The sequence below is a fragment of the Xenia sp. Carnegie-2017 genome, unplaced genomic scaffold (assembly GCF_021976095.1).
Source record: "Xenia sp. Carnegie-2017 unplaced genomic scaffold, XeniaSp_v1 HiC_scaffold_20, whole genome shotgun sequence".
Lineage (NCBI taxonomy): Eukaryota > Metazoa > Cnidaria > Anthozoa > Malacalcyonacea > Xeniidae > Xenia > Xenia sp. Carnegie-2017.
Window position 1 is genome coordinate 5,798,811 of NW_025813483.1, and position 26,825 is coordinate 5,825,635.

General features: G+C 35.9%; 1 protein-coding gene across 1 annotated transcript; it reads right to left on the reverse strand.

Moving 5' to 3' along the window:
• Positions 1 to 26,056, reverse strand: LOC124442260. The gene is made up of 4 exons (XM_046992762.1): positions 25,939 to 26,056; positions 20,415 to 22,094; positions 15,198 to 15,203; positions 1 to 845 (listed from the first exon to the last, which is right to left on the reverse strand). The coding sequence occupies exons 2-3, from the start codon at positions 22,083 to 22,085 to the stop codon at positions 15,198 to 15,200; spliced, it is 1,677 nt and encodes a 558-aa protein (XP_046848718.1). The 5' UTR covers positions 22,086 to 22,094; positions 25,939 to 26,056; the 3' UTR covers positions 1 to 845.
• Between the last annotated feature and the right edge of the window lie 769 nt (positions 26,057 to 26,825).

The following is a 26,825-nucleotide window of genomic DNA, read 5'->3' on the forward strand; positions in this document are numbered from 1 at the left end:
TTCAGTTGATCTTTAAAAATATTTATCGACTTAATGTGACGAAACTGTTTCTCACATGCACGCCACAATAACAGATGTCCGTTTAGTATAGATTGAGAACTAACTGTAAATTGATGCCTATCATAACCATCTGATTTTAACCAATCAATGAGAGACTTGTGATACACGGTTAAACAATCATCGTAAACTGGCAAAATTTGAGACATAATTTCAATGATGCTATTCTGATCTTCAAAGTTGACATCATCAGGTAAACCTAAACACTCAAAAACAACCGACAAAGGCAAAAAGTCTCCACAAGCTGCCAACACTTTAAGGAATTTCTTAAAGTTTTCGTCCCCCAAAACAGTGCTGTGCGTTGATAAACTGACCTCTTTTAAGGTTGCTTTTACTCGATGAAATTCTTTCTTGTAGAGACCGCTCAAGCCAAGAGGGACTAATCGTTTAATATTCTCTATGTTAAGTTCAACATTTTTTCTCTTTAGCTCTGCTTGTCCGTGATAAGCATAAAGAAAAGACCCTTCACATTTTTCAACTAATAATTTTATCACGTCGTCAGAAACAGAAAGCTCGGAGTTCCCAGTCGACGGAGAGTTTAACTGATATTTCAAATATTTGCGTAGGTCTTCTTCGTTGTTTTTATCTCGAGGTTGAGTTGTTATTTCCACAGGATTCATTTCTTTCAACTCATTTTGAACAGGAAGTTCTGGACGACTGGTGAAAAAAATTTTAATCCATTTAGGCAGTTGACCGAATTCTTCTTTAATCAATTCCAATAATTCACTTTTGCCATCAACTTGACTTTCATCTAAAGCATCAATAACCAAAAGCATTGGTTCGTCATCCTCCAAGGAATGCAATGGATCATTTAATAAAACACGGAATGCATCTGCAATCGTTATTTTTGAATGGTTTCTCTTCAATCCTTCGTTTAGTTTGGATTTAAAACCGGATATTGTATCACACATGGTACTGGCCAATGATTCTATCAACATTCGAGGATTTCTATAATCTGATCGATTATACTTACAGAAATGGCAAGCAGCAAGTTTCTTCTTTTCGGAATACCGCCGACAAACCTCAGCAGAAAACACACTTTTACCAACACCTGGTCCAGCGATCAAAACCATGACATTAGAAACATCTTCATCGTTGAACCAAGTGTCGAGTTTTTCAAATAACCATTGTCTAGTACCTTGTAAGAATTTCTTGTTAAGATCTTTTATCAAACCATTGAAATAACACTTTGCAAGCTTCTCGATATGTGGAAATGTTTTGTCTTGCAACATTATTCCTGCTATGTTAGCTTTTGTTGTCATTACTTCCTTCATTTCTAGAATGTCTTTTGTTACCATCACTTCCTTTATTTGTTCTACGTCAGCTTTTGTTGCCATCACTTCCTTTATATCAGCTACATCAGCTTGTGTTGCCATCGCTTCCTTTATTTCCACAACATCTTTTTTTATTTCTTTTACATCATCTTTAGTTTTCTCAGCCAAATTAATCAACAGCTGTTCTTTCTTACACGAGTCTTTTAACATTTCAATATAATCAGCCTCATCAGGACAGAGAGGAGCTCCTTTCAATTCATCTATTTCAGTTTGTTGAATACCCAGACCGACCAATGCTTTTGAAATTTCCTGCCACAAGTCCTCAAACTCAATGTCATTTACACTAGTTGTCGTGATGTGACCGTACACTTTGTTTCGAAAATACTTTATTCTTGCAATATTTGCTGAAACTGAGGTATCTGAGTGAGAGGGAAGATTATTCCATCCACCAGCTGGCGCTGTTAGACCACATATATTTCGCAATAAGACAGTCAACAATGAAATATCAAAGTTTTCAATGTCTGGTGAAGCAGTTGACGGGTAAAGAAGATCCCATTGATCTTTGCTAATCACTTTGAATTTTATTGATTTCAATTTGCGTATTGTAGAAGGATCATTTAGTGTAGCAGATAAATTTGATGGTTTTAATAAATATTGCAATGAATGTTTCAAGGCTTTTGTACCTTTATTAATTAAAAGTTTGCTCAAACGAGATCCGTTTGCCTCAATCTTCAGTTTTTTACGTGGTGAAGCCATTTCATCAAACTACAGAATATGAGAATAATATCATGATGAACTAAAGTATAAATTAACACTCTCCTAAAAATTATGTGAAAAACTAAAATAAAATGAATTTTTATTCTTGTAAGGTGACCTGAACCATGTCCAGATTAAATTTTCATCATTTATAAACATTATTATATATGTGCTATGTATGATAAATGCAATTGGTTCATTTGTAGTCACATGACTAGAAATCAATGCATTTCTTTGGCCAGGGCAACACAACAAGAAAAAAATTGTTTATTGTCGTAACAAATAAAAAAGATATGTCGTCTCGGGAAATATTTTGACTCGAGGGAAAACAAAACTAATTATTTCCTTCAGCAGAATATATTAAGAGTATAATGATTACAATCTTTATTACAACATGCATCGATTAAGGAAATTTTTTACATTTATTAAAATAGGTTTAAAGAAGCAAACATAGTTTTTTTTGTTTACATGAAAATTAATATATAATTTAAGATGATGTATGAATTTCGTAAAACAATTTAATTGTATCATTTGTATGTATTCTTTGTTGCTTTGTTTACTATAGAAATAGCAGAGCATTATTAAAATAGTTATTTGGGTAAAAGAAAACTTACAATAACGGTCAGCTTATATATTTTGATATCACATTAACATTTGTATTTTAACAAGCACCAAGTTCGAGCTGCACCAATGATTGCTATTCATAATTGAAAGTCCAATGATCTGGTCTGAAATATATTCATGCTAATTAGATCTGTAAGCAGGTGGTGTTATACTCGGTTTTAAATGCTTACTAATTACATTTGTAAGCATATAAAACAAGGCTTCCTAACTTGTTGACAAAGTGAATAGAAACAGATAACATTACATGGTGTCGAAGTGAGATAGAAGCGTTGATGAAACAACGAATAGAAATGAACTTCACGACATTCGAATAGTTGTCGTTGTTTACAGATGGAGACTTTGGAAAGAAACCATGCAGCTATGTCTCCGATTAAACATGTCTAAGACTATGAGTACCAACAATGCACAACGTGCAGCGTTCGGGTATGCGATCAGCAAAGACGGGTGAGACAAGATTCTCAGAAGAACAATCGAAAAAGATTGCTGTGCTATTTGCAAGATTATAGTGATCCGTTGGGGAAAGAAGAATTTTAGTTAGTTGTGTTCGGACTTGAAGAGCATGTTTACCAGTAAAACGCATGCTAAAATCAATGATGTTGTTTTCGGTAGTGTTAGCGTCTGTGCTGTAAGTATCAGTGTTTGGTGTGGAGAAAATAAGGTTTAAAAATGAGTGAATGCAGCGATCAATGAACGAACGCTTCCGGATATCTATTATTTGATAAGAATTGATTGAGCTTCATAACTTTCTCATGAAAACAATTAAACAACGAGGAAATTTTAAAGTATCGGTCTAAGAGTGTATAGATAAGGCCACGTTTAAAAGAATAAGGGATAAAACTGTCAAAATTGTTAAAAAAAACAGTAAATGTGGGGTTGCGACAAACGGATGTAAAAAAGCGGTTATCAGAGCGCTCAATTAATACATCTAAAAAGGGGATTGTGCGTTTATTTTCAGTCTTGCAAGTAAAGGGAAAATTGGAATATTTTAATGAGAAAATCCAAACATAAAGGAACTTGATGTTTTGAACGAAAAATTATGAAGTAACTATTAATATAGCATCGATAAAAAAGAGGTTTGAATTCAGTGGGACAGTTGTTTAGCGATTGTTTTCATATAATGGTCAAGAAAAGTGTTGGCGAAGACGGGGCAAAGGGTGACCCATTGCAAGCCGTCTTTCTGTAGGCAATAATTATTGTTGAAAAAAAATGCGAAATTTTTGACCGATGTGTTGAAGTTTTTTCAATTCAATTAAACAAAAAGCCACGAAAAAAAGGGGAGTTACGAAAGGCTCTGTTAATGATTATGTCAATCGTTTCGTCATCAATCGGTACGTTTGTGAAGAGAGAGGTGACATCAAAGCTCGCCATGAAGACTTTGTCACTTTCTATGTTACTGCTGCGTAGTTAGCGTCCAGAAAGGAAAATGTGTCAGAAAGTAAGCAGCGGCTAGAGATAAGAAAAATTAGTTAAGAAAGAAGGAATTTAGAGAGATCGAAAGAACGAGTGCCTATGGTGGAAAGAGTCGGGCGAAATGGGGAGATTAGCTTTGTGAACTTTAGGTAGATCATATATATTACCGGATTTGCTACCTGTTGATACTAAACGTTCGTAAATCTCTTCGCTGATGGTGTCTTGTCTCTTTTCAGATCAAGTAGGAAGCTTCGCAGGTGTTTTTCTTGCATAAAAGTGCATTAAATGGATCTGTCATTAGTTCTTAGAACTAGAATTTGTAATTCAAGATTTGTTCCTATTAACGTGGTCGTCGCAATTCACAATTACAACACCGTTACCTTTGTCGGGTGATATGACGTAAATTCTTCTGTCGTCCTTTAGTGCTTTCAGGTTTTGTAGTCATTTTGGTTTAAGAGAAAGTAAGCAATTCTAGTAACTTAATAAGGGGATGTCTTTAAGGCAGGTTTTAATGTGATCCTCTGTGTCGTTGAAAGTGGCAGACATTGTTTGAGTTTTAAGTTTGCGGTGGAGAAATTCAAATGGAACAAGGTAATCAGTGAAATTAAGTTTGTGATAAAGTAAATGGTTTGTTTGTGCTTAGGTTTGTGCGGAGGAAGCGAGAAGTTTAAACCTTTAGCTAAAAGATCTTTTTTGGGAGGAGAGTTCGCACTTAGAAAGTTCGAAATTAAAGATGACATCATCCTGGTTTGTCGAGTTTGCTTGGGAAGAAATTGAACAGAAACGTAAAAGTTACTTTTCTTGAACCTCTCGATGTTGTTTAATCGCAGTTGTGTTTTCTTTATCAGACACTGACTTCAAATGGACAAGGTCTTGTACGCAAACTCGTTCTGAGAGATGTGTGTAGGCATCTTTGGTTTTTATCGTGAATGTTTTCGCATGTTAGACCGTTCAAGAGCAATTTCTTAATGGGGAATTTTATTTGGCCCTCGTGATAGGCTGAAGATGTCTTCAAATTCCGATTAACGACCTTTAACCACAAGAGCATGGGAACAACGCTTTGTTTCTTACATCTCACAAAGAACAATAAATCCGGTTTTGTTTTACCAAGTTTCTCAATGAGGCGCTGAAATTTCGGAAACGCTACGAGCGTTTTTTTATCATTTTAATCGGTTACAACAGTGGCGATGGATTTTCCAGACAGGAAATCTTATAAAGAACATTAATGTCCAGCTTATCTGAGCGTAACGAGCCTAATTTACGCTTGCTGCCAGCTGTCCTATTTGGTGATGGACAAAAGGGCTGTCGTGACAAAGTCGTCTGTAAAAAATCGAGGCTTAGGTCGTAGTTAACTAATAAGTTTAATATTTGAGAAGTAGTGGGAGTGTTCACTTTTGATACGCTCGTTGAACCACTCTGGAAAAGATGCCAGTGTTTAGATACGTAACCCTTGAATGTAAGCCTACCAGCTACGGTCAGGTATTCCGAGAACCTGCATTGACGCCAATAGTTGAGGCGAACATTTACATTTGCCAGGAAATTTAGAGCATTTTCAAGCATACTCTTGATAACATCTACGTCTGGAGCTGAGGAACCTTCGTCTACTTCGCCCATCTGGTCAAGGGGTGATAAAGCTGCCAATATAGGACGAGCTGTAACGAGACAGGTGGGCTGTTTTTCAGCTAGCCCGTCTTCAAACGTAAATACGTTTTTCGCCTGATTAAAGCCATGCTTCTTTCTGATATTCTCTTTGATGCCTGTTACTACGTTTGAGAACCCTATAGCAGAGTCTCGATCACCCGCCATTTGGATCAAGCAGACTGGCAGTATCACATTAATCTGTAATAGGCAGTGGAAGGCTGTCAATGTTTCGCACCTTCAATTAACATACTATGTCAACACGGGGAATGTCTCAATGAGAGAAGTAATGCTCCAGATGAGGAGTCTATTATGACATAGCTTTTCCAGTGATGACGTCCAGGAAAATAGCAAAATGTAGCATAAAATCATTGACGAATAGAACATAAATAGAAATATCACTACCTTAAACCCAGTATATTTTAGGCCACCAAAATAATATGTCAGACATGCCTAGGAAATATGTAGTAAACATATCGTAAGGGAACTGTATCAGCCTCACTTCGCACAAGACTTTGGTTTTTCGCCAACATTTATCGCGATTAATAGTTTGTTTCAAAAGGCAAAACCGATAATAAGGCAATTTAGCGCGCTTCTTGCTCAAGCATGGTTGAAAAATTAACTACGAAAAGAAGATGTAGTAATGGACATAAACAGTCTAGTTTGGTCATTTCTTGTACCAGACCTCTCTCAGCGCGAGATCTGCAATAGTTTAGTGAGCATGAGTCGGAGAATGAGTGAAGGAGAAATTATGAAAAGTCAATGGATAGTTATACAAAAGAAAGCTTTTAAAGAACGGAAAGACATCTTAACAAAAGCACAGACCTAGCATACTATTCTAAAGAAAGCAGTGACAGTAACATGCGTTGCTTCGAAAAGCAGCTTAATAGCAGTACTACTTCAGGATGACAAACCAATCGCAATTGCATCAAGAGCCCTTACATCAATACACGTACGCTAGATCTGTCGAAGGTGAAACTGATCATAAATCATTAATCTAAATCGTGAAGAAAGCGTTAACATCGGTACCCTTCTCGTCTACAGAGAATGTTATTACGATTGCAACGCTACGATTTTAAATCGAAATACAAACCAGGAAAAGAAATGGTCATCGCCAATAAACATTAAACGGATGACGATGGTCAAACCAGTCAGATGAATGAGGACTTTATGTGAATACGGTAACCAATAGAATCCTAGCATCCGAAGAATGAACGAAACAGATTAAGCAAGAAACAGCAACGGATTCTTTCAGCAACAATATGTAATGGGTGGCCTGAGACATAGAAAGAAACCCCAAATGAAATCCAAGAATACTGCAACCATTGTGATGAGCTCTCGGAAGCAGATGGAATTGTGTTGAAGCAAGATGAGATTATAACGCCATCTAGAATGAAAAAAGAAATGCTATAAGTAGGATACAAGAGACTCATACGGGCACAGAAAGGTCAAAACGACCATCAAAGGGAAGTTAGATTTTGGCCAAAAATGAACGAGAAAATTGAGGTTGTCGTATCGAAATGTAAACTTCGTCAAGAATATCAGATGTCTAACAGTAAAGAACCAATGACTAAGGAGGAAAACCATCGAGACCTTGCAAAATGAATAATTATGAACAGAAAAACTATCTGGTCATACTGGATAATTATTCTCGACACATCAAAATGTCAAAATTAGAGATCACAACAAGCAGAACTGTTGTGAATCATACGACAGCAAAATTTGGAAAAAACAATTCCATCGATCGTGAGAAGTGATAATTGCCCTTAACACACCGCTACAGAATATAAACAGTTTCCACGAGAGGGGAATGTTCAACATGAATCCTCAACTCCATATTACCTAAAAATCAAATGGTCTTGTAAAGTAAGCAGATCAATATCAAACCATAAAATGTACGATGTCGAAATCAAAACAAGACGGCAAAGATCCATACATGGGTTGCTGATGTATGGCAGCACACCCATAGTTAAAGTGGCGTAACCAGCAGAAATCTAGATTATTCGACGTCTGCCTTCACACTTACCAACCACCTAAACTCAAGTTCAACCAAAAGGTCATCGCTGTAGAAATAATAAACAAAATTTGCAAGAGAAACAAACAGAGCAAAAATTGTTTATGACAGATTGCAAATATGAGAGCCAATACCAGTACAAGTACAGATTAAGTGGAAACAAACAGTAATCAAAGAAAACTGGAAACACCAAGATCTTATGAAATTGAAAAAAAAACAATGGTCAGCGCTACAGTTTAGAAGAAACGGAAGTCATATCAGCATGTTGAGCAGCTATTGCAAAAATAAGGAGGCACAACAAAAAGAGTCAAACAAGGAGCAGTATATAACATGTAGCTGAATGATGAGTAAACCACCTGAAAGGTATCAAACAGTTTCAAATAATTGGTGTTATGATGATAAACATTATTATACATGACAATTATACTTAAAGTAGATCATACTAAACATTTATAGTTAATACAGTTATGGAAATATTGATGATGTAATTGCTATAGGAATACCAGCAATAATTTAATTTAATTAGAAAATATAGATACAAAAAAGGGGGAGGTCAGAGTTGTAATTTATTCATACTAATTAGATTTGAAAGTATATGGGCTTTGCAACTAGTTGAAGGAGAATATAAACACACATACATAACACTACATGGTCAACAGAACTAAATTGAAACTGGACACATAACAATGCCTGTAGAGAAAGAATCTATACTAGATACAGTGACTGAATGTATTGGATAGAATAAAACATTTTACAAGATAAAGTTTATAATAATGAGAATTCACATTTTTGGATAGAATTTTAAAACTGGTAATCCAAAACATTTTTATGGGTGTGACTGCCTAGTTTTTGTGGGGAATTTGTTGTCGTGACTTGTGATGTTATACACTACTAGAAAATGCAAATTTTAGTCACTAAATTAGTAAAACAAATATAAATTAGCTTTGAAAATGAATATAATTGCTTATTATCAATAACTGACCAGAATACCATCCAAGTAAAAACGAAATATATTTATATGCTTCACAGCCTAAAAATGTTAAATTATAATTCATAAGATTTTGAAAAAATTCTGCTGCTCTATTTCACTTAATGCGATAACCTAAGAACTTGAATAATTGATGTTGAACATGGTTTCAAAATAATTATTGTGTTTTGGATGAGAATACGCATTAAAGCAGGTTAGTTAACTGAAAAGATGAACAAATACAAAGTATTCATAAAATATTACATGTAAAACTTGCTGATTGCTATGTAAAGAAAATTTCAAGGCTGTCCTTTAAATTATAGTGGCTGTAAATGGCTGCCTGGCTTAATACCTGTTTAAGCTGGTAATCTTTATAAATTATTTAGGCTCCATATTTAAACCAGTATTAATTTAGGTTTTTCATATTTATACAAGTCTAATCATGAATGTTTATTCAATTACTCACTAGCAATTGCATTGAAGATAAAAAGCAGCAGAAACTACACATCTGATAAAAAGATCATTTTTTGATGTACCATTATTTACCATATTAAGAAAACATACACAAAGTTTACCGAAAATATCAAACCACCTACAACCTACAGGTACATCTGTAATCTGTTCAAAAATTATGTCTTTAAAACAGTGCAAATTCTCACAACTCGTGACAATTAAACCCAAATATTTGGCCATCGTCATCGTATACAAATTACATTCTATTTAAATAGACGTTCATATAATTCATATAGAAACCGTTTTTAAAAACTATGGAACAAAATAACGAGTAGCTATACGTTTTTGTTTTCGAATCAATTATTTTTACAATGTAACTTACCGAATAAAAGACCAAATACGATTATTTCTTCTTCTGATGAAATAAAATTCACGGAAGTCGGCCATGCAAATGAAAACTCGCCATTTTTCTAAGAACGTTGTATAAAGCCATCTATTTGGAACGAAGAGTTGGGACAAAAAGTCTGGGGCGAGTGCGGAGCTGCCATTTTCGTTCCTATTGCAAGTGTAACTAATAATGAAACTATTTCATATTGGCCAAATGTGCAAAAGGATGAAGCAATTTTGCCTCGTTTAATGGAAATATTTAAATATATCGGTAATACAATCAAGCTTTTGGTGTTTTTGTGAATACCAAACTCACTTTATGGATTTGAGCTTCGTTCGGGGTTTACTAGTTCGTGCTTTGAAACTAAACTTGACCCACTTCTAGACGTTTTAACGTATGTGAACGTATATTCTGTCAATTGCCAACATCAGCGCCAAGATATTTGTTTTCATTACTTATTATTTATATTATCTAAATCAATGCCCTGCAGATATTAGGTAAGTCAAAATAAATCACTGTAGCTCAACTTTGGTTATATTTAAATTATTTAGCATCTTATCTTAGCATAATATTTAATATTAAGCATCTTAACTGGTAAAAATAAGTTCTGTAGTAATTCATCATCCACAATCTTATTCTAAAACTAAAAAGTATTTTGAATTTAAAATTGAGCTGCTATAATTTATTTTGACTTAAAGTGTGCCTGCCATTGAATCAGTGTTATCCATAGTTGGACAAAGTTTTGTTTCGAAGCACTCGTGAAATTTTGCTTTTGGGAGATTTGTATTTAAATTTTCATGCAATTTAGGTAGTGATTAGTGCATATCTTGCAATGTGATCTAAGCTTGAAAATTTAATGCAGAGAGATTGCTAAGTTTTTTGCAGGAAAATTATGTACTTTTTTAGTTATTAAGTATTTGTTAAATATAGTAGCTCTCTAATGTTCTATTGATCTGATGTGAGGAAGATGTTTTTTCATTTTTCCTGTGAACCAGTGATAATAGTTAAAGTTGAATTCCAATGCATTTAGTATAGGATTCTGTGTTAAAGGATATGTGAGGCATTTGTTGAAAAGGAACTTCTTGTTTGGCCATTATGAAACAATTCTGTTGTAGAAGATTAATCTTATTTGATACAAATGCTACTGTTTGTACAAACATATGAATCTGATTCAATTTTAATTTAGCATAAAAAATTGAGTTTGGTAATGACAAAACTTCAGTTTGTTTTTCCTTAATCATAAAGACCAAACATATATAAAAACATTGATAAGCTAATTGAGCATGCTCTGGTTTAAGGTATAGAAGGTACATATTGTATATTTCATTCTAAGTAATGTATTTTACCCAGTTGCGTCAGTAAATATTTTATTTATAATTACTGATACTGTATTTTCAAATGATGAGCTGAAAATACATAATACAAAATTCAAAAGTAGTTATTGTAGATTTATAGGTAGTTTGACATAATTGTTAGTTGATGTAGTTATGTGCGTAAAATTAGGCTCATTTCAGAAATGCATTCCTATCAAGCTCATGGGCCGGTTGCACGAAGCCTGGATTGCGTTATCCAAAGGATAGCAAGTTTTTTAAGCTTTTATAAACCTTTGAATAAGCAAAAAGTATAAGATTCAAACTGAACAATCACTGAAAGAAAATCTTGTTTCTGAGATTACGAAATATCGTTGTCGTAAGAAAAATATTAAACACCTTTTACAAGTTTGGACATTTTTGCTATCCAATGGATAACGCTATCCAGGCTTCGTCCAACCGGCCCCGGACTTTTAATGTGAAAACTTTTCCAGTGATTTTTCACTCGAAAACAATCGTCTTGAATAAACGTTTCGCCAAGAGCAGTTTGACAAAATGGTCATTACACGCAATCCAATCCATCGTAAAGCCATTTCTTTCTTCTTTCTTCTTTATTCTATGATTCTGACGTTATTTACTTGTTTTAGCTATCAAATAATTAAATATTGCACCTATATGGAATGCAAATCAAAAGATTTTTTCAAAATACAAACATACTTGTAATAATCGCCATGTAAACAATAGTTCAAAGGTTGTTTTTCTGTTGTGTTTTCTTATTCATGAATAGACAGTAATCGCAACCTTTGGAATTCAGTTAAACAACTGAAACCATTCATAGTTTACCATTTTTACCATTTTTCCGGTGTGGATGACATAGATACGTTTTTTGAATTAAAAGTTCTGTTAGCAGTTGAATTAAACACGAAAAAGGTCTTTTTATCAAGCAATGACTCACGGACTTATAATTTACTGAATGAGTATAAAAGCAGCACAAACATGCTTTGCAAAGTACGAGTAGCTTAAACCATCTCAATTTACGATAAAAAGGAAAGTATTGTTCAACAATTAGATTGTAGTATTTCCTAGTATATACGCATAAAATATACAAAAAAGTGAAAAAAATCATAGTCGGCCACTGTAGCTTACAACCGGGAATCGATTTTGGCCTCCAAAAAACGCATACCATACTTTGGACTGAGAAAAAGAATGCTAACTCCTACCTTTGAGAGTTCTACAGTACATATTATAACTGGAGTATGGTCTTTGTGATATTACAGTTCACTGTTTCCTATGTCTTTGACAAGCCACATCTTTGACAGCCGGCTACAGGCTCCTTTTTTCATCGAGGTAAACCAATGGAAATCAATCATTTTGACAGACACTCACTAACAGACTTTTTCGATTTCGCATCTGCAGCAACTACCAACAAACTTACTACTAGTCAACGAAAAATATTTAATAAAGTGTATACCGGAACTCTCCGCCTATAGTCCTGGCTTATACATTGGAGGGCTTATAATGGTTAGTGTCAACTGTCAAAAATGATCTCGTTTTCTAAAAACCTCCTTTTTTTGTATACCCTACTTATTTCAAAATCCCAAGAGTATGAAAAGTTGAACTGGCTGTTATGCTACTTTGCAGTGGCTGGCATGCACAATAATGAAAGTATATGGGTTTGTTTTAATTGATACACCTTCAAATCCAATCATGAGTTATAAAAACATTCACTTTCGTAACGATATTAGCTGGTAAACTGTCTTCAAAAAACAACGCAAATCTTTTGCACTTTCTCCACATAAACAGCTTAAAACAATCTAATTTAATCACCTCATCGTGTGAAATCATTAAAGTGTACCTTCTAAAGCAATGGCTTTTAATCTCCTCCATTTAGGACAGATTATCTTATATCTATACGCACATTGTTCGTTGCAAAAACATTATTCAATATAATAATATATAAATTAATATAGTTGGGGTTTTTTCAATAGCTAAAAATGAAAAATTCTTAATGTTTTCTGGTAAAGCGTTCCACAGGTTAACAATACTTACAAAAAATGTATCTCTAAATAAGGATATTTAACAATTTAAGTATTATGTCTTTGTCAAGAGATATCAACATGTTTTTCATATGTTCATATGCCAAAAGCTCAGACACTGATCAATAATAATTCATTCAGGAACATTTACTTTAAAAAATTCAACTCCACATCCACTATCTGTTGCTAAAGCGACAGTTCCAGTTGCAGAATGCATATTTATCATAGGAGGGTCATAAACATTCTCGTCATATGTAAAAATTTTAACACACTTTTTACCACTCTTTAAGTCTTGAGCGATCAAACAATCCAATTTACCACTTCCACGAAATAAATCTGTTCCAATGCAGTACGATTTATAAGCAAATAAGGCCTTGTCTGGAAATTTCTCATTGGACCAAATTACGTCCACATTACTCGTCGAATGCACATCAATAAGACAGATTCCCTGTCGTGATCCTGAACGAATCACCTTGAAAGAGAATAAAAGGATCGCTTGTTTACTTTCCTCCGTAAAGCTGCAATTGAAGTGGATCTTTTCAATAGTTATCAGTTTTGGTAGAAATTTTTCAATGAAAGACGTTATTTCTTCAGTGTGCCAAGCTTCCAAGTAAAGTTCGTGGTTAGTATTACTCCATTTCCATATTGTAAACTCTGTATTGTTTACAGTGAAAATCACAGAATAATCAGGTGATACAGCTACTTTAAATTCCAGACTATCGATAGGAAGTTCTTTATTGTATTTTATCTCGCCCTTGCTGATTTTAACAACTCGAACGACATCTTTTTGGTCAATGCAAACGAAGACATCACCAAATGTTAAGATTCGCTTGGGTTGGAATCCAATGTTTACCTGTTTCGCCTTTGTCAAATCAACAAAGTAGTCAGAAGAAGTCGATATCTTTGTAAGATGATCAGAACCATCCCATATCCACAGCAAATTATCTGACCACCAGCATCCTAAAGCATTCTTCAGTTGCATTGGTTCAATTTGAACAATGGCGCAGCTCTCAATGTTCCAAATAAGAATGTTGACAAGGTTGCTGATAGTAAAGGCAGCCAAAAAAGATCCGTCAGGTGAAAAACAACAACATCTGATTGCATTGTTATTGAAAATGAACGATTGTCTCCGATGATGATCAGTTGTTTTGAAAATAATCAGCTTGCTGAAATAGGGCACAACGTAGAATTCTTTAAACGTGACCGAATTAACACATTCAGTAATCATGTCATATTTTTGATGCGTGATTTCAACGGTGCGTGGATCTATTCTTTGCAGAGTTGATGCATTCCATGCAGTGAATATATCTTCAGGTTGATCCATGTGACTTGCTACGATGAACAATCCAGAATCCGAGAAGACACAGCGATCAACGTCTCCTCCTGATTGCAAACATGACAATAAACATCCATTGTAGACATCCCAAAGCTTTACTTCAGTGGATCCATCACAAGTTACCAATTTATTGTTTGTTGGTGAGAAGGAACAACAACGGATATTTCCAGGTACTAAACCAAAATTCACTGATGTATCCGCACGTGAGTTGATTACATACTGCCAATATTTAATATAGGCAGGAAATGTGTGCTTCTTGTCATGTTGTTTTGATCTCAAATCGTTAAGTACAGAGCCGAGAGTACATCGTTCATTGAATTCAGGAAGCTCAAGAATAGATATTTGACCATTTTCATACCCTACTGCAAGGAGTTCTTTATTGGACGACAAACAAAGAGATGTGACGTTAGCACGCAAGGAGATAGTCGAATGATGATTCTTTGATAGATATGTCGACTCTAAATCCTCAAACCAAACAAACTTTCCTGGTTGTAATAAATTCCTTGCCAAAGATCGCTTTTCGTCCCTCCAGTCAATTCTATTTGCAATAAATTGTAAATAGTATAAATGGAAATCACACACAAAAGGGTGAAAACTGACCATCATGATATGGCTCAAAAATTCCTCTTGAAGATCTTTGCTCAAGAAAGTTGGTCTTCTCTTGACAATTTCCAGCCACGGGCCTTCTATACCGTTAATGCATGTCATCATTAAGATTAAAAACACAATTTTAACATCTACTGCCCAACTGTAGTCGACATTTTTGCCGCATTCTATCATATGATATATCCCATTCTTCAAAGCATATTTAGTCATAGCAGTGTTTATTTGATCTTCAAAAATGTTCAAGGACTTAATGTGATGAAACTCTTTCTCACAAGCACGCCAAAGTGACTGATGTCCGTTCACTATAGACTGAGAATCAACTGTAAACTCATGTCTTTCATAACCATCTGATTTCAACCAATCAATAAGAGACTTGTGATACACGGTTAAGCAATCATCGTAAACTGGCAAAATTTGAGAAATTGTCGGAAAGTATAAACAGTTTTGTTAACGCGTGGGTCGCGCGAGACCAAAGTCGGGAAGGGCCGGTTCGTACCGGTAGAGACAACAACAACACTGGTAGAAAAATACAGAAAAAGAGGGACAGCATGTTAGAGCTGTTGTTAGCACATTTGTAATTGTTTCAAGCGAGAGGGACAATAAATATTGTTAAAACGAAACTGTGTGAGTGATTTTCTGTGTCGGGCAAACAAATCCCGACAAGTGGCACCCCCGATGGGACGAGATTAACATGGATAAACTAGTAAAAGCGATCGAGACGAAAATCCAATTCCTGAAGTTCACAAACGAGAAAACAGTAAATATCTTGGGGAAAAATGACTTGGCAGGAATGGAGAGACAGAGGAAGACTTTAGAAAGGAAAACCGAAGAAGTACACGCTTTAAAAGAGCAGATTCAGGAATTAAACTTTGAGAGCGGCGAAAACGTAGACAATGTACGAGACTGGACGGAGAAAATTGAAGGGAAACTGGCAGAATTCGAGAACGCTATACGGGAGTTGAAACACGAACAAGATCGGGTTAAGGGCGAAGAAGATTTGAAACTAGAACAAACTAAATTTGAGCGTCGCATGGAGCACGAGAAGGCCTTGTCTGAAAATCGAGAAAAGTCCACAAGCGGAAAAAATGGCGCCACCAAATTGACGACAAAATTACCGAAACTGGTTATTACCAAGTTTACCGGACAACATACGGACTGGCTTAGATTTTGGGGGCAGTTTAATGCTGAAATTGACAATTCGGATGTCTCTAGTATAACCAAATTTTCATACTTAAAGGAGCTTGTCGAACCAAAAGTGCGGTCATGTATTGATGGATTACCATTCACATCAGAGGGATATGAACGAGCTAAGAACATTTTGACGACTAAATACGGCAAAACCAGCGAAATCATCAACGCTTATGTTCAAAACATCATCAACCTGCCCAACATTCAAGGAACTAAGCCTGGTAAAATCCATGCATTTTATGAAACACTACTAACAAGCGTACAATCTCTCGAGACACTTGGGAAACTCAAGGAAGTATCAGGCTATGTCAGAATGACAATTGACAAACTAGAAGGAATTGAAGCGATCTTGTGAGAACCGATGACGACTGGCAAGAATGGAGGTTTCGGAGTTCATCGGCGCTAAGAAAGTGGACGGTGAGAAATCCAGTCAAACAAGATGATGGCTCTCAGGACAGGCATAGCAAATCAAGGAGCTTTCAAGTTCGTCAACAAGAGTCGAGAATAAAGGGGTGTGTATATTGCAATGATACTAGTCATCGATCTGCTGAGTGTAAAAAGGTGGTCAGTGTTAGTGATCGTAGAAGAATTCTTGGAGAAAAGAAACTGTGCTTCAACTGTACGGGTCCACGACACAAGGCGTCTGAATGTCGTAGCCAACAAACATGCCAACATTGCAAAAGAAGGCATCACTCATCCATCTGTGACAAAAGACCAAACGAGCAAGAAGGCGTTAAGCCACAAACCGAACAAATGCTGGTAGCAAAGGGGGAGAACAAGGTGATATATCCAATCGTTCTGGTCAAAGTTGACGGAATTATTTGCAGAGCACTTCTAGACACAGGGGCTGGGAGCTCGTACGCTTCAGGAGCGCTGGTGGAGAGATTGAATAAGCGACCGCTGCGGAAGGTGTTCAAAAGGATAGAAATGATGATGCAGTCTACAAGCCGTATAATTGAGGTACACGAAGTAACAATCAGTGACTTAGACGAGAAACACAAGCTCAAAACTGAAGTAACAAAGGTCGACCGGAATAACTTACTCCTCGTTGACAATCCTAAATATGAAGAAGTTTTAAGTAAGTTTGATCATCTCAAGAAGGTCAAAATGGATGATACTGATACAAAACCTCAACTTCCTGTTCATTTAATTTTGGGTGCGAGTGATTATGCTAAGATCAAAACTGCTACGGAGCCCTGCATTGGTGAACCTGGTGAACCAGTAGCTGAACTCACTAAATTTGGTTGGACGTTGTTATCACCAGGAACTGAGGAGGATCTCACGAAATCATTGTTTGCAAGGTCTTCTATGGAAGATTACAGGAAATTATGCGACCTAGACGTGCTCGGTTTGGAAGATCAGTCAAATGGAGATGAAACAATCTACCAGGAATTTAAAGATCAGTTAATCCAAAGTCCAGAAGGATGGTATGAGACAGGGCTTTTGTACAAGCAAACCACCAGCAGTCTACCTAGTAATAAGGCAGGGAGCCTTGCGAGGCTTGGCAAATTAGTCAAAAGGCTTGAGAAAAAGCCAAGACTCTTTGAACAGTACCAGCAGATAATGAAAGAACAGGAAGAACAAGGAATCATTGAGAAGGTGACACATGAAGCAAAGGGACGTGAATTCTACCTCCCACACAAACCGGTAGTCAGAGAATCAGCAGAAAGTACTAAAGTTCGCGTGGTTTATGATGCCTCAGCCAAGGAAAGTGAAGACTCACCATCATTGAACGACTGTTTGGAAACAGGGCCGATATTACAGAATCTCTTGTGGAATGTTCTTGTGAGCAATCGGTTCAAGCCTGTAGCACTTTCAGCGGATTTAAAGCAAGCGTTCTTACAGATCAGGATAAAGCAAAAAGACCGAGATGTCTTACGGTTTCATTGGTTGAGCAAAGAAGACCCCAAGCAAGTCGAAGTTTACCGATTTACGCGAGCTCTGTTTGGATTAAATCAATCACCGTTTCTTTTAGCTGGGACACTCAATCAACATCTCAACAGTCAAGAACAGGAGTTTCCAAAGAAGTAGCTGAGATAAGAGATAGCTTGTACGTTGATGACCTGCTTACGGGAGGGTGCATTGTGGAGGAAGTACAACAGTTGAAAGAAACCGCAATCAAAATCTTTGATAGAGCTAAATTCACTCTGCACAAATGGCACTCAAATCTTAAAGAACTGGAAGCGAGCGAGCCAGTGGTCAGTGACGCAGCGGTCGATCAAAGTTACGCTAACCAACGACTGGGCGCTAGAGAAAATGAGACAAAACTATTGGGCATGCCTTGGAACAAAAGCAAAGATACAATCGGTGTCCATTTCCCCGAAAAATTCAACGAAGAAAACGTAACAAAACGGATAGTACTTAGCGAGATTGCTTCAATCTTTGATCCTCTTGGTTTAGTTTCGCCAATTAGTGTACTTGGAAAGATGATCCATAGGGACATCTGTGAAGCTAATTTACCCTGGGACGAACAACTTTCTGATAACCTGATGCACCGTTGGCGCAACTGGTGTACTAGAGTACCAAGTATAATTGAAGTGCCCAGAAGTTTAGTCACACACAGAGAAAGGATACAAGCCATAGATTTGCACGCATTTGGAGATGCTAGTGGCGAAGGTACGTCAGCAGCCGTGTATGCAGTTATCGTACAAGGCAAGGGTATCGGTCAAGGACTCATAACAGCTAAATCAAGATTGGCAAAGAAGTTGGTCATGCACGAACATTTACGCACTCTCCATGGGGGAGTCAGTCTGACAATGACTGCGGTGAGGGAAAATTACTGGATACCACGTCATCGACAACTCACAAAAAAGGTCAGAAGCAGATGCAACGGTTGGAAGAGGTTCCAAGCGAGTGCATTCGCCAAACCACCCACTGGCAACCTCCCAAAGGACCGCACAGAAGGATCACGGCCATTCCAAGTCATAGGTGTGGATTACGCAGGTCCGTTCATCTATACGAAACGAGCAGGTAAAGAAGGAAAAGCGTACCTACTCCTCGTGGGATGCAGCCTAACAAGAGCGGTTCACTTGGAGATGCTACCAGATATGTCAACAGAAGAATTCATGCATAGCTTCAAGAAGTTAGTTGCTAGACGTGGCAAGCCAGATAAAGTGTACTCAGATAATGCCAAAACCTTTGTGGCCGCAGCCAAACGTGTGCGAAAAATCTCAAGAGATGAACAAGTTCATGACTATCTTGCCAAGAACAATATCAAGTGGCAATTCAACCTAAGCAAGGCCCCTTGGTGGGGTGGACAGTATGAAAGACTGATAGGATTGGTGAAACAAGCATTTTATAAGGTAGTTGGTCGATCAAGCCTCACATGGAAAGAATTGGAAGGGGTAATCCTTGATGTGGAGATATGTCTAAACAATAGACCTCTAGCGTACGTGGAAGACGACCACGAATTGCCAATTCTTACACCAAATGCCATGATAACTGGCCAACCGTCCGTCTCAGTGATTGAAAATGATGAAACAAGTGAAGAAGAGGAATTAAGGAAAAGAGCAAAACATATTCAGCGATGTAAGAAAGCCATATGGAAGATGTGGACGGGGAGTATCTAAGATCATTAAGAGAGACATAACCTGAAACATGGAAAAATGGGAAAATCTCAGAAGTGGGTGACGTAGTGCTAATAAAAGGAGAAGAAAGAAATCGAGGAAAATGGAGTGTAGGTATCGTAGAGGAACTGTATGAGGGAAGGGATGGAGTTGTTCGAGGAGCAAAGATTAAAACACGGAAAACGCATATTGACCGAGCACCACAGCATCTATTCCCATTAGAACTACATAGAGTAGAAGATGCAAAAGTAGCCACAGAAAACAATACCCTGGATCCAGACGCGAAAGAATTCCGGCCTAGAAGAAACGCAGCAGTAGTGGCAAGAGAGAGGATACAGGAAGTCTCAAACTTTGAGGGTAGTAGTTAGTGACATTTGTCACTGGCGAGACAAATGGGGGGAGGGTGTCGGAAAGTATAAACAGTTTTGTTAACGCGTGGGTCGCGCGAGACCAAAGTCGGGAAGGGCCGGTTCGTACCGGTAGAGACAACAACAACACTGGTAGAAAAATACAGAAAAAGAGGGACAGCATGTTAGAGCTGTTGTTAGCACATTTGTAATTGTTTCAAGCGAGAGGGACAATAAATATTGTTAAAACGAAACTGTGTGAGTGATTTTCTGTGTCGGGCAAACAAATCCCGACAAAATCATTTCAATGATGTTATTGATATATTCAAAATTGATGTCATCAGAAAAACCTAAACACTCATAAGCAATCCACAACGGCAAGAAGTCTCCACAGGCTACTAACACAACAAGAAATTTCTCAAAGTTTTCATCTGCCCAAACAACACTCTGCGTTGAAAAACTTATCTTCTTTAATGACGTTTTTACTCGATGAAATTCTTTCTTATAGAAACAACTTAAGCCGTGAGGGACTAATCCTTTAATACTCTCGCTGGTAAGTTCAATATTTTCTCTCTTCAGCTCTGCTTGTCCGTGATAAGCATAAAGAAAAGACCCTTTACATTTTTCAACTAACAATCTTAAAACGTAGTCAGAAACAAAAAAATTAGAGTTCCCAGAGCAACAACTGTTTAATTGATATTTCAAATACTTTTGCAGATCTTCTTCGTTGTTTCTATCACGAGGTTGAGTTGTTATTTTCATATGATTCATTTCTTTCAAATGCTTTTGAAGGGGAAGTTCTGGACGACTAGTGATAAAGATTTTAATCCATTTTGGTAGTTGGCCGAATTCCTCTGCAATCAATTCTAATAATTCACTTTTGCCGTTAACTTGACTTTCATCTAATGCATCAATGACCAAAAGCATTGGTTCATGATCTTTCAGAGAATGCAATGGATTGTTTAACAAAACAAGGAATGCATCAGCGATTGATGCTTTGGAATGGTTTCTCTTCAATGCTTCATTCAGTTTAGAATTAAAACCAGATATTGTATCACACATGGTACTGGCCAATGACTCTACCAACATTCGAGGATCTCTATAGTCTGATCGATTAAACTTGCAGAAATGACAAGCAGCAAGCTTCTTCTCAGAGTATCTTCGACACACCTCAGCTGAAAATACACTTTTACCGACACCAGGACCAGCGATCCAAACCATGACATTAGAAGCATCTTCATATTTTTCGTTAAACCAAGTGTTAAGTTTTTCAAATAACCATTGTCTAGTGCCTTGAGAGTATTTCTTGTTAAGATCTTTTATCAGACCATTGAAATTACACTTTCCAAGCTTTTCGACATCTGAAGAAGTTTTTTCATGAAACATTATTCCCGCTATGTCGGCTTTTGTTGCTATTACTTCCTCTTTGATTCTAGCCACATCACTTTTTATTCCTTCAACAACTTTTTTGTTTTCTTCAACTTTCTCATTCGTATTTAAAGCGATAATTTTGGTCTTCTCAGCCATTTCGATTAATTCTTGTTCTTTGGTATACCAGCCTCTTAACATTTCAATGTAATTTGCCTCATCTGGACTTAGAGGAGCTTCCTTCATTTCATCTACTTCAGTTTGTTGAATACCAAGACCAACCAACGCTTTTGAAATTTCGTGCCACAAGAGCTCAAACTCATTGTCATCCAAACTAGTTGTGGTAATGTGACCGTACACTTTGTTTCGATAATACTTTATTCTTGCAATATTTGCTGAAACTGAGGTATCTGAGTGAGAGGGAAGATTATTCCATCCACCAGCTGGCGCTGTTAGACCACATATATTTCGCAATAAGACAGTCAACAATGAAATATCAAAGTTTTCAATGTCTGGTGAAGCAGTTGACGGGTAAAGAAGATCCCATTGATCTTTGCTAATCACTTTGAATTTTATTGATTTCAATTTGCGTATTGTAGAAGGATCATTTAGTGTAGCAGATAAATTTGATGGTTTTAATAAATATTGCAATGAATGTTTCAAGGCTTTTGTACCCTTATTAATTAACAGTTTGCTCAAACGAGATCCGTTTGCCTCAATCTTCCGTTTTTTACGTGGTGAAGCCATTTCATCAAACTACAGAAATTGAGAGTAAAATTGACAGTCTTCTCATTACTCAAAAAAAAATTACAATCCGCGAAAAGTTGGCGGCCTAGAAAACAATTTAAAAGCATTTACTTCAGTATAAAAAATCCAAATTTGGACTACCATTTATTTGTGAACGAGTCAACAAAAACAAACGCACTTTTTAAAATAGTCTAGTGATTGCTATCATAATAGAGGCAGTGGAAGACAACTGTTTTCTTGGCGGGGTATAACAAAAGAAATCAATATTGGTTAAAGGCAGTGGCGTAGATAGCATTGATAATTGGGCGGCAATATGCATATATGCATGTTAGTTATAAACCGCAGAAAACATTTGCTGTAAAAGGAACTTAATGGCAGCATAAAACGAACATATATTGCCACTGCCCACTTATCGAGCTCATGAAACCACAAGTTAAAAGTTTAAAGAAGTGGAAAAGATAAGTCCGTTTGGCAGAAGTATGACTCGTATACATATTGCACCCAATAGCCATAAGACAATGGAAACACAAAAATAATGTGTATTTTAATACCTAGGATACTCTTGCAAATGTCCTTGCATTGCACGTTATGTACAATTGCAGTCAAAAGGAATATATCATTGGGATCAAATGCAGGTTCACCCGAAATTTTCTTCTCGCTGTTTTACTTTATTTTTACTCGGTGTGTCTGTCATAAACGCAGCTGCTACAATACATCAATACGTGTTGGAAACAGGTTAAATATTTAAAAAGAAACACTCAAACACAAGAATGTCATATGTGACCCCTTTCTTCAAAAGTTGAAAGTGCTCCAAGTCTAAAAATAAAAGAATGGGCGTGCGCATACGCATCTCACAATGTAATCGTGAAAATGACGTAAAAAAGCTCTAATTCCCTAAAGAAAATTTAAAGTGTTTATGACAAAAAATTTTATCGCAAATTTTTTTTGATTGTATTGGAAAGAACATATAAAAAGACTTCATAACCGCTTTAGTAGAACTGACAAGCAGTTTTTTTTAGAGATATTTCACTTTATTCATTATGCAAATAACATCGTTATATCATCACAGAGCATAATGACATTTTAAAGATCATCATTTTTCCACATCGTTAGAACGTTTTATGCACAAATACAACAGTTTAATAAATACATGTGATGTTGAATGTTTGTAAAGATACAAAAGTTAGATATTTAAACGGTAGCTGCTGACAAAAACGGACATGTCAGACGAGAATTATGCTTAAATGTGCTACTTGAAGCAAATTATTATCTAATTTTGAGTGCAACAATACGTATGTTAGTCATTATAAACATTAAAACACAAAAATAACTACGCTTTTTATAAGCTTCAACCATTTGTTGATGATGGCAAATTTTTCTGGGATTTCAAACTTTGATTGTTACCGCCCTTGCTGTGGGCACATGAATTGCAAATATAAAAAAAGGAAGAGCCTTTTCTATTTCAGTTAAAGTGAAAAATTGCATTATTCCTCTTCATAACAGTTATAAGTTAACAAAATAAATCGTAAGATGCGTAATTTTTTTAAGAGAAAGTGCCCAATAACCCTCCCTGCACACTGCATGCTACTTCATTTAATTTACACACACACCCTGCCTGCTACTTCATTTAATTCAACCAGCATGCATGTTTTATTTGCAGTGTTGAACATAAACAATTACAAAATGGTTTCCATGTTTGGATGGCCTCATCTAAATACGCGGGAGTTAAGCCAGAGTTATTTTGTATCATAAATAAAAACAACAAAACGCGTGCGGTGATTGCATTTTCGATAGATGTGCTTGCATTAGCTTGTGCAATCTGATCTGAGGTCAATTAATTAAAGTAACTATGTTGCGAATTTTTTTATTGTTTTAAATAAAATATCTCCAAAAACTGCAATGGACATTCTTTTTAACATTGTTTGCATGCTTAGCTTTGAATTTATTGAAGTTTTTGTGATATGAAAATTATGGAATGCATGTTCAGTTGTTTCCTAATAAACATATTTATTGTAGATGGTGTGCAACCATTTCCTTAGGGCAAGAGAACAATGCAAATGTTTACCATGATGGATTACATTTGCATTAAGGAAAATCCTTCGTTATTTATGATATGTTAACTAGGAACGAAAGGAACTTATTGACATATCACAAATACTTCAATATCTCCAAACATTGGAATGCAAATATCAATGTTAAAAGAAAGTCCATTACACTTTATGAAGATCTTTTTTCTGAAACAAGAAACAATTTTATGACATATGCACCTTATAAAGAATTTGCAAATTAATCATGAATATGTACATAAAAGAAGGTAAATTTAAACGTTTGTTTTTAAATTTATCTGTTGCATATTACTGCCATTTTATAAAAAATGTATACTGTGTTTGCATTGGCTTATGCAAACATTAGAGAAGTTTGTTAAAAGTCTCTAGCAGGTGTAAACCTTGACCTTCAGTCTCAGGCTTGCGCTGATCGAGTTCTTTAAAAGGTTGCCTCAGCTTTCATAAGCCTGTGCAAAAACACTAAATTATTAAATATCTTTTATTTCTTAAATTTGGTTTTCTCCATGACACTTTGACATGTCTACATTCCTAAAAGGCCTGTGAGGATTGACAAGTAAAAAGCCCAATGCTCTTTGGCTGATGCAAATCAATTTACTTCTTGTGGAAGTATGATAAAGTTCAGATAGAAATAAAAAAACATTTCCTAACCGACCAGGGCTGGAAGTAAAAAAATATGACCTGAACTTTTGTATAGCTGGCCAACTGCCAAAATTTTATTACATTCAACCTGGCTCATTTGTTTGTTTCCATTGCAATCGCTACAAAAATTATTGAAAGTTGGAGTTGTTGTAAGAAAAAAACACAGCAAATGTCTAGAATTTTGCATGCTATTTTGTTTTTGATTACCATCTTGAAAATGTATGGCCTAGTTTTGGCCATTGGCAGCTAGCTTTTTGAAAGCAATGTATAAAACAACACACTTTGTTTATTCACCAAATTAGGAATAAAGAAGTATACTAAAATTTTGTGTTTGAAGATTTATGTATACTTAAGGTTGCTGTACATTTTATTACAACTGAACAAAAAATACTAGGAATGGAAAAGCACAGTTAAAATGATGCCTTGGGCAAAACAATACTTACATGAAAGTCGTGTGGTTTATCTATTTTTAATACCAAATTAACATTTGTTTTTTAACAAGTATTAAGTTTAAATTGCAGTTGAAAGTCTGATGACCTGTTCAAATGAGCTATGTAAATAGAAACTGGAAAGAAGAATTTATACAAAATACAATGAGTGTTTGTAGCAGATAGAACTGATCATATTTACATGATAAAGTTTATAATAAGAATTCACAAGAGAATTTCTTTACTCGGGTAATCTCTTTAACTAAATGAGCAAATATTTTAGGGGTTTTTTAGTATAATTCTAAACATTAGTTTTTTTTAATATTATGCACTAGCTTCTAAATAAAGATAAAAAGCAGCAGAAACTTAAAAAAAAATCATATATAGGTAGCTTGCAAGAGCCTAAGGACACAGAAGTTTTTGTCATGCTCTTTGAACTTCAAATGTGAATTGTAAACAAGGAAACCCTTTGCTAAATTCATTCAACATGCCACTGATGGCAGCCGAGACATATGATAAAACGCAACTAGAGTTGAATGGGTTATTGCCAAATCAAGAAAACATACACAAAGTTTACTGAAAATATCAAACCATCTATGACCTACAGATAGTCAGATACATCTGTAATCTACTCACAACTCTTACATTGGTGCATAACGAATGGTCGGAATGGACAATATTATCAAGAAATCTGTAAATGACTTTTACAATTTAACTCACCAAATGATTGACCAAAACGTCTATTTCTTCACCTGAACGCCTACTTCTTCCTTCTTCTTCATAAAATCGCAGATTTGTGTTAAAATTGAATGGTTAAATACAACCGTTAACTTCAAAATGGCTCTGACTCACAGTTTACTTCATCATATATTACATGAAGTGTACCATACAAAATACTGTAAATTATAGTATTAGTACAGCTGATAGGTTAGTACAGCTGATACGTGTTAGTACAGCTGTTAATGACAGCTGTTAGTACAGCTGTTAAGTACAGCTGATAGGTTAGTACAGCTGATACGTGGTTAGTACAGCTGTTAATGACAAAATTCTTCACTTGAATGATACAAGGGTAAAACTTTCTTATAGTCTTACCATGCCTCAAAACACAAAATTTTGATATAGGGCCAGCCTATATTTTACGTTTGCGACGCGTTCTGCGCATGTCCTGTTTGATGACGTTTTCAGTAGTAAAAAAACAAAAGCTCGGAGTCATCGCAATTTCTCTGTTTATTCTTATACAACAGCTAAAGAGAAAATTGTAATATAGAAAAACTATATTACAATTTTTGCTTTTGAGCAATACATTCTGAAATATTCTACATTAAAAGTGTTTCAAAAGTGCTGACTCAGCACTTTTGTTTAATGTTATTGCTCTTTCTTAAATACATTGGAAAAGCGACTAACCAAGAACAATAATATAAAAATGATTTTAATGCCATCATGTTATTGACAATCACCCCCACAATTACACAAACCAGTACAAACTAAGTGTGCTTTCACGCATTTACATCGAATCAAATAAATCTACTTCTCTACTCTCACCATTTTCATGAACTGTTGGATGCTGCACGAGCAAAATTGCTGTACCGTGGAAAGAGTCTTGTGCA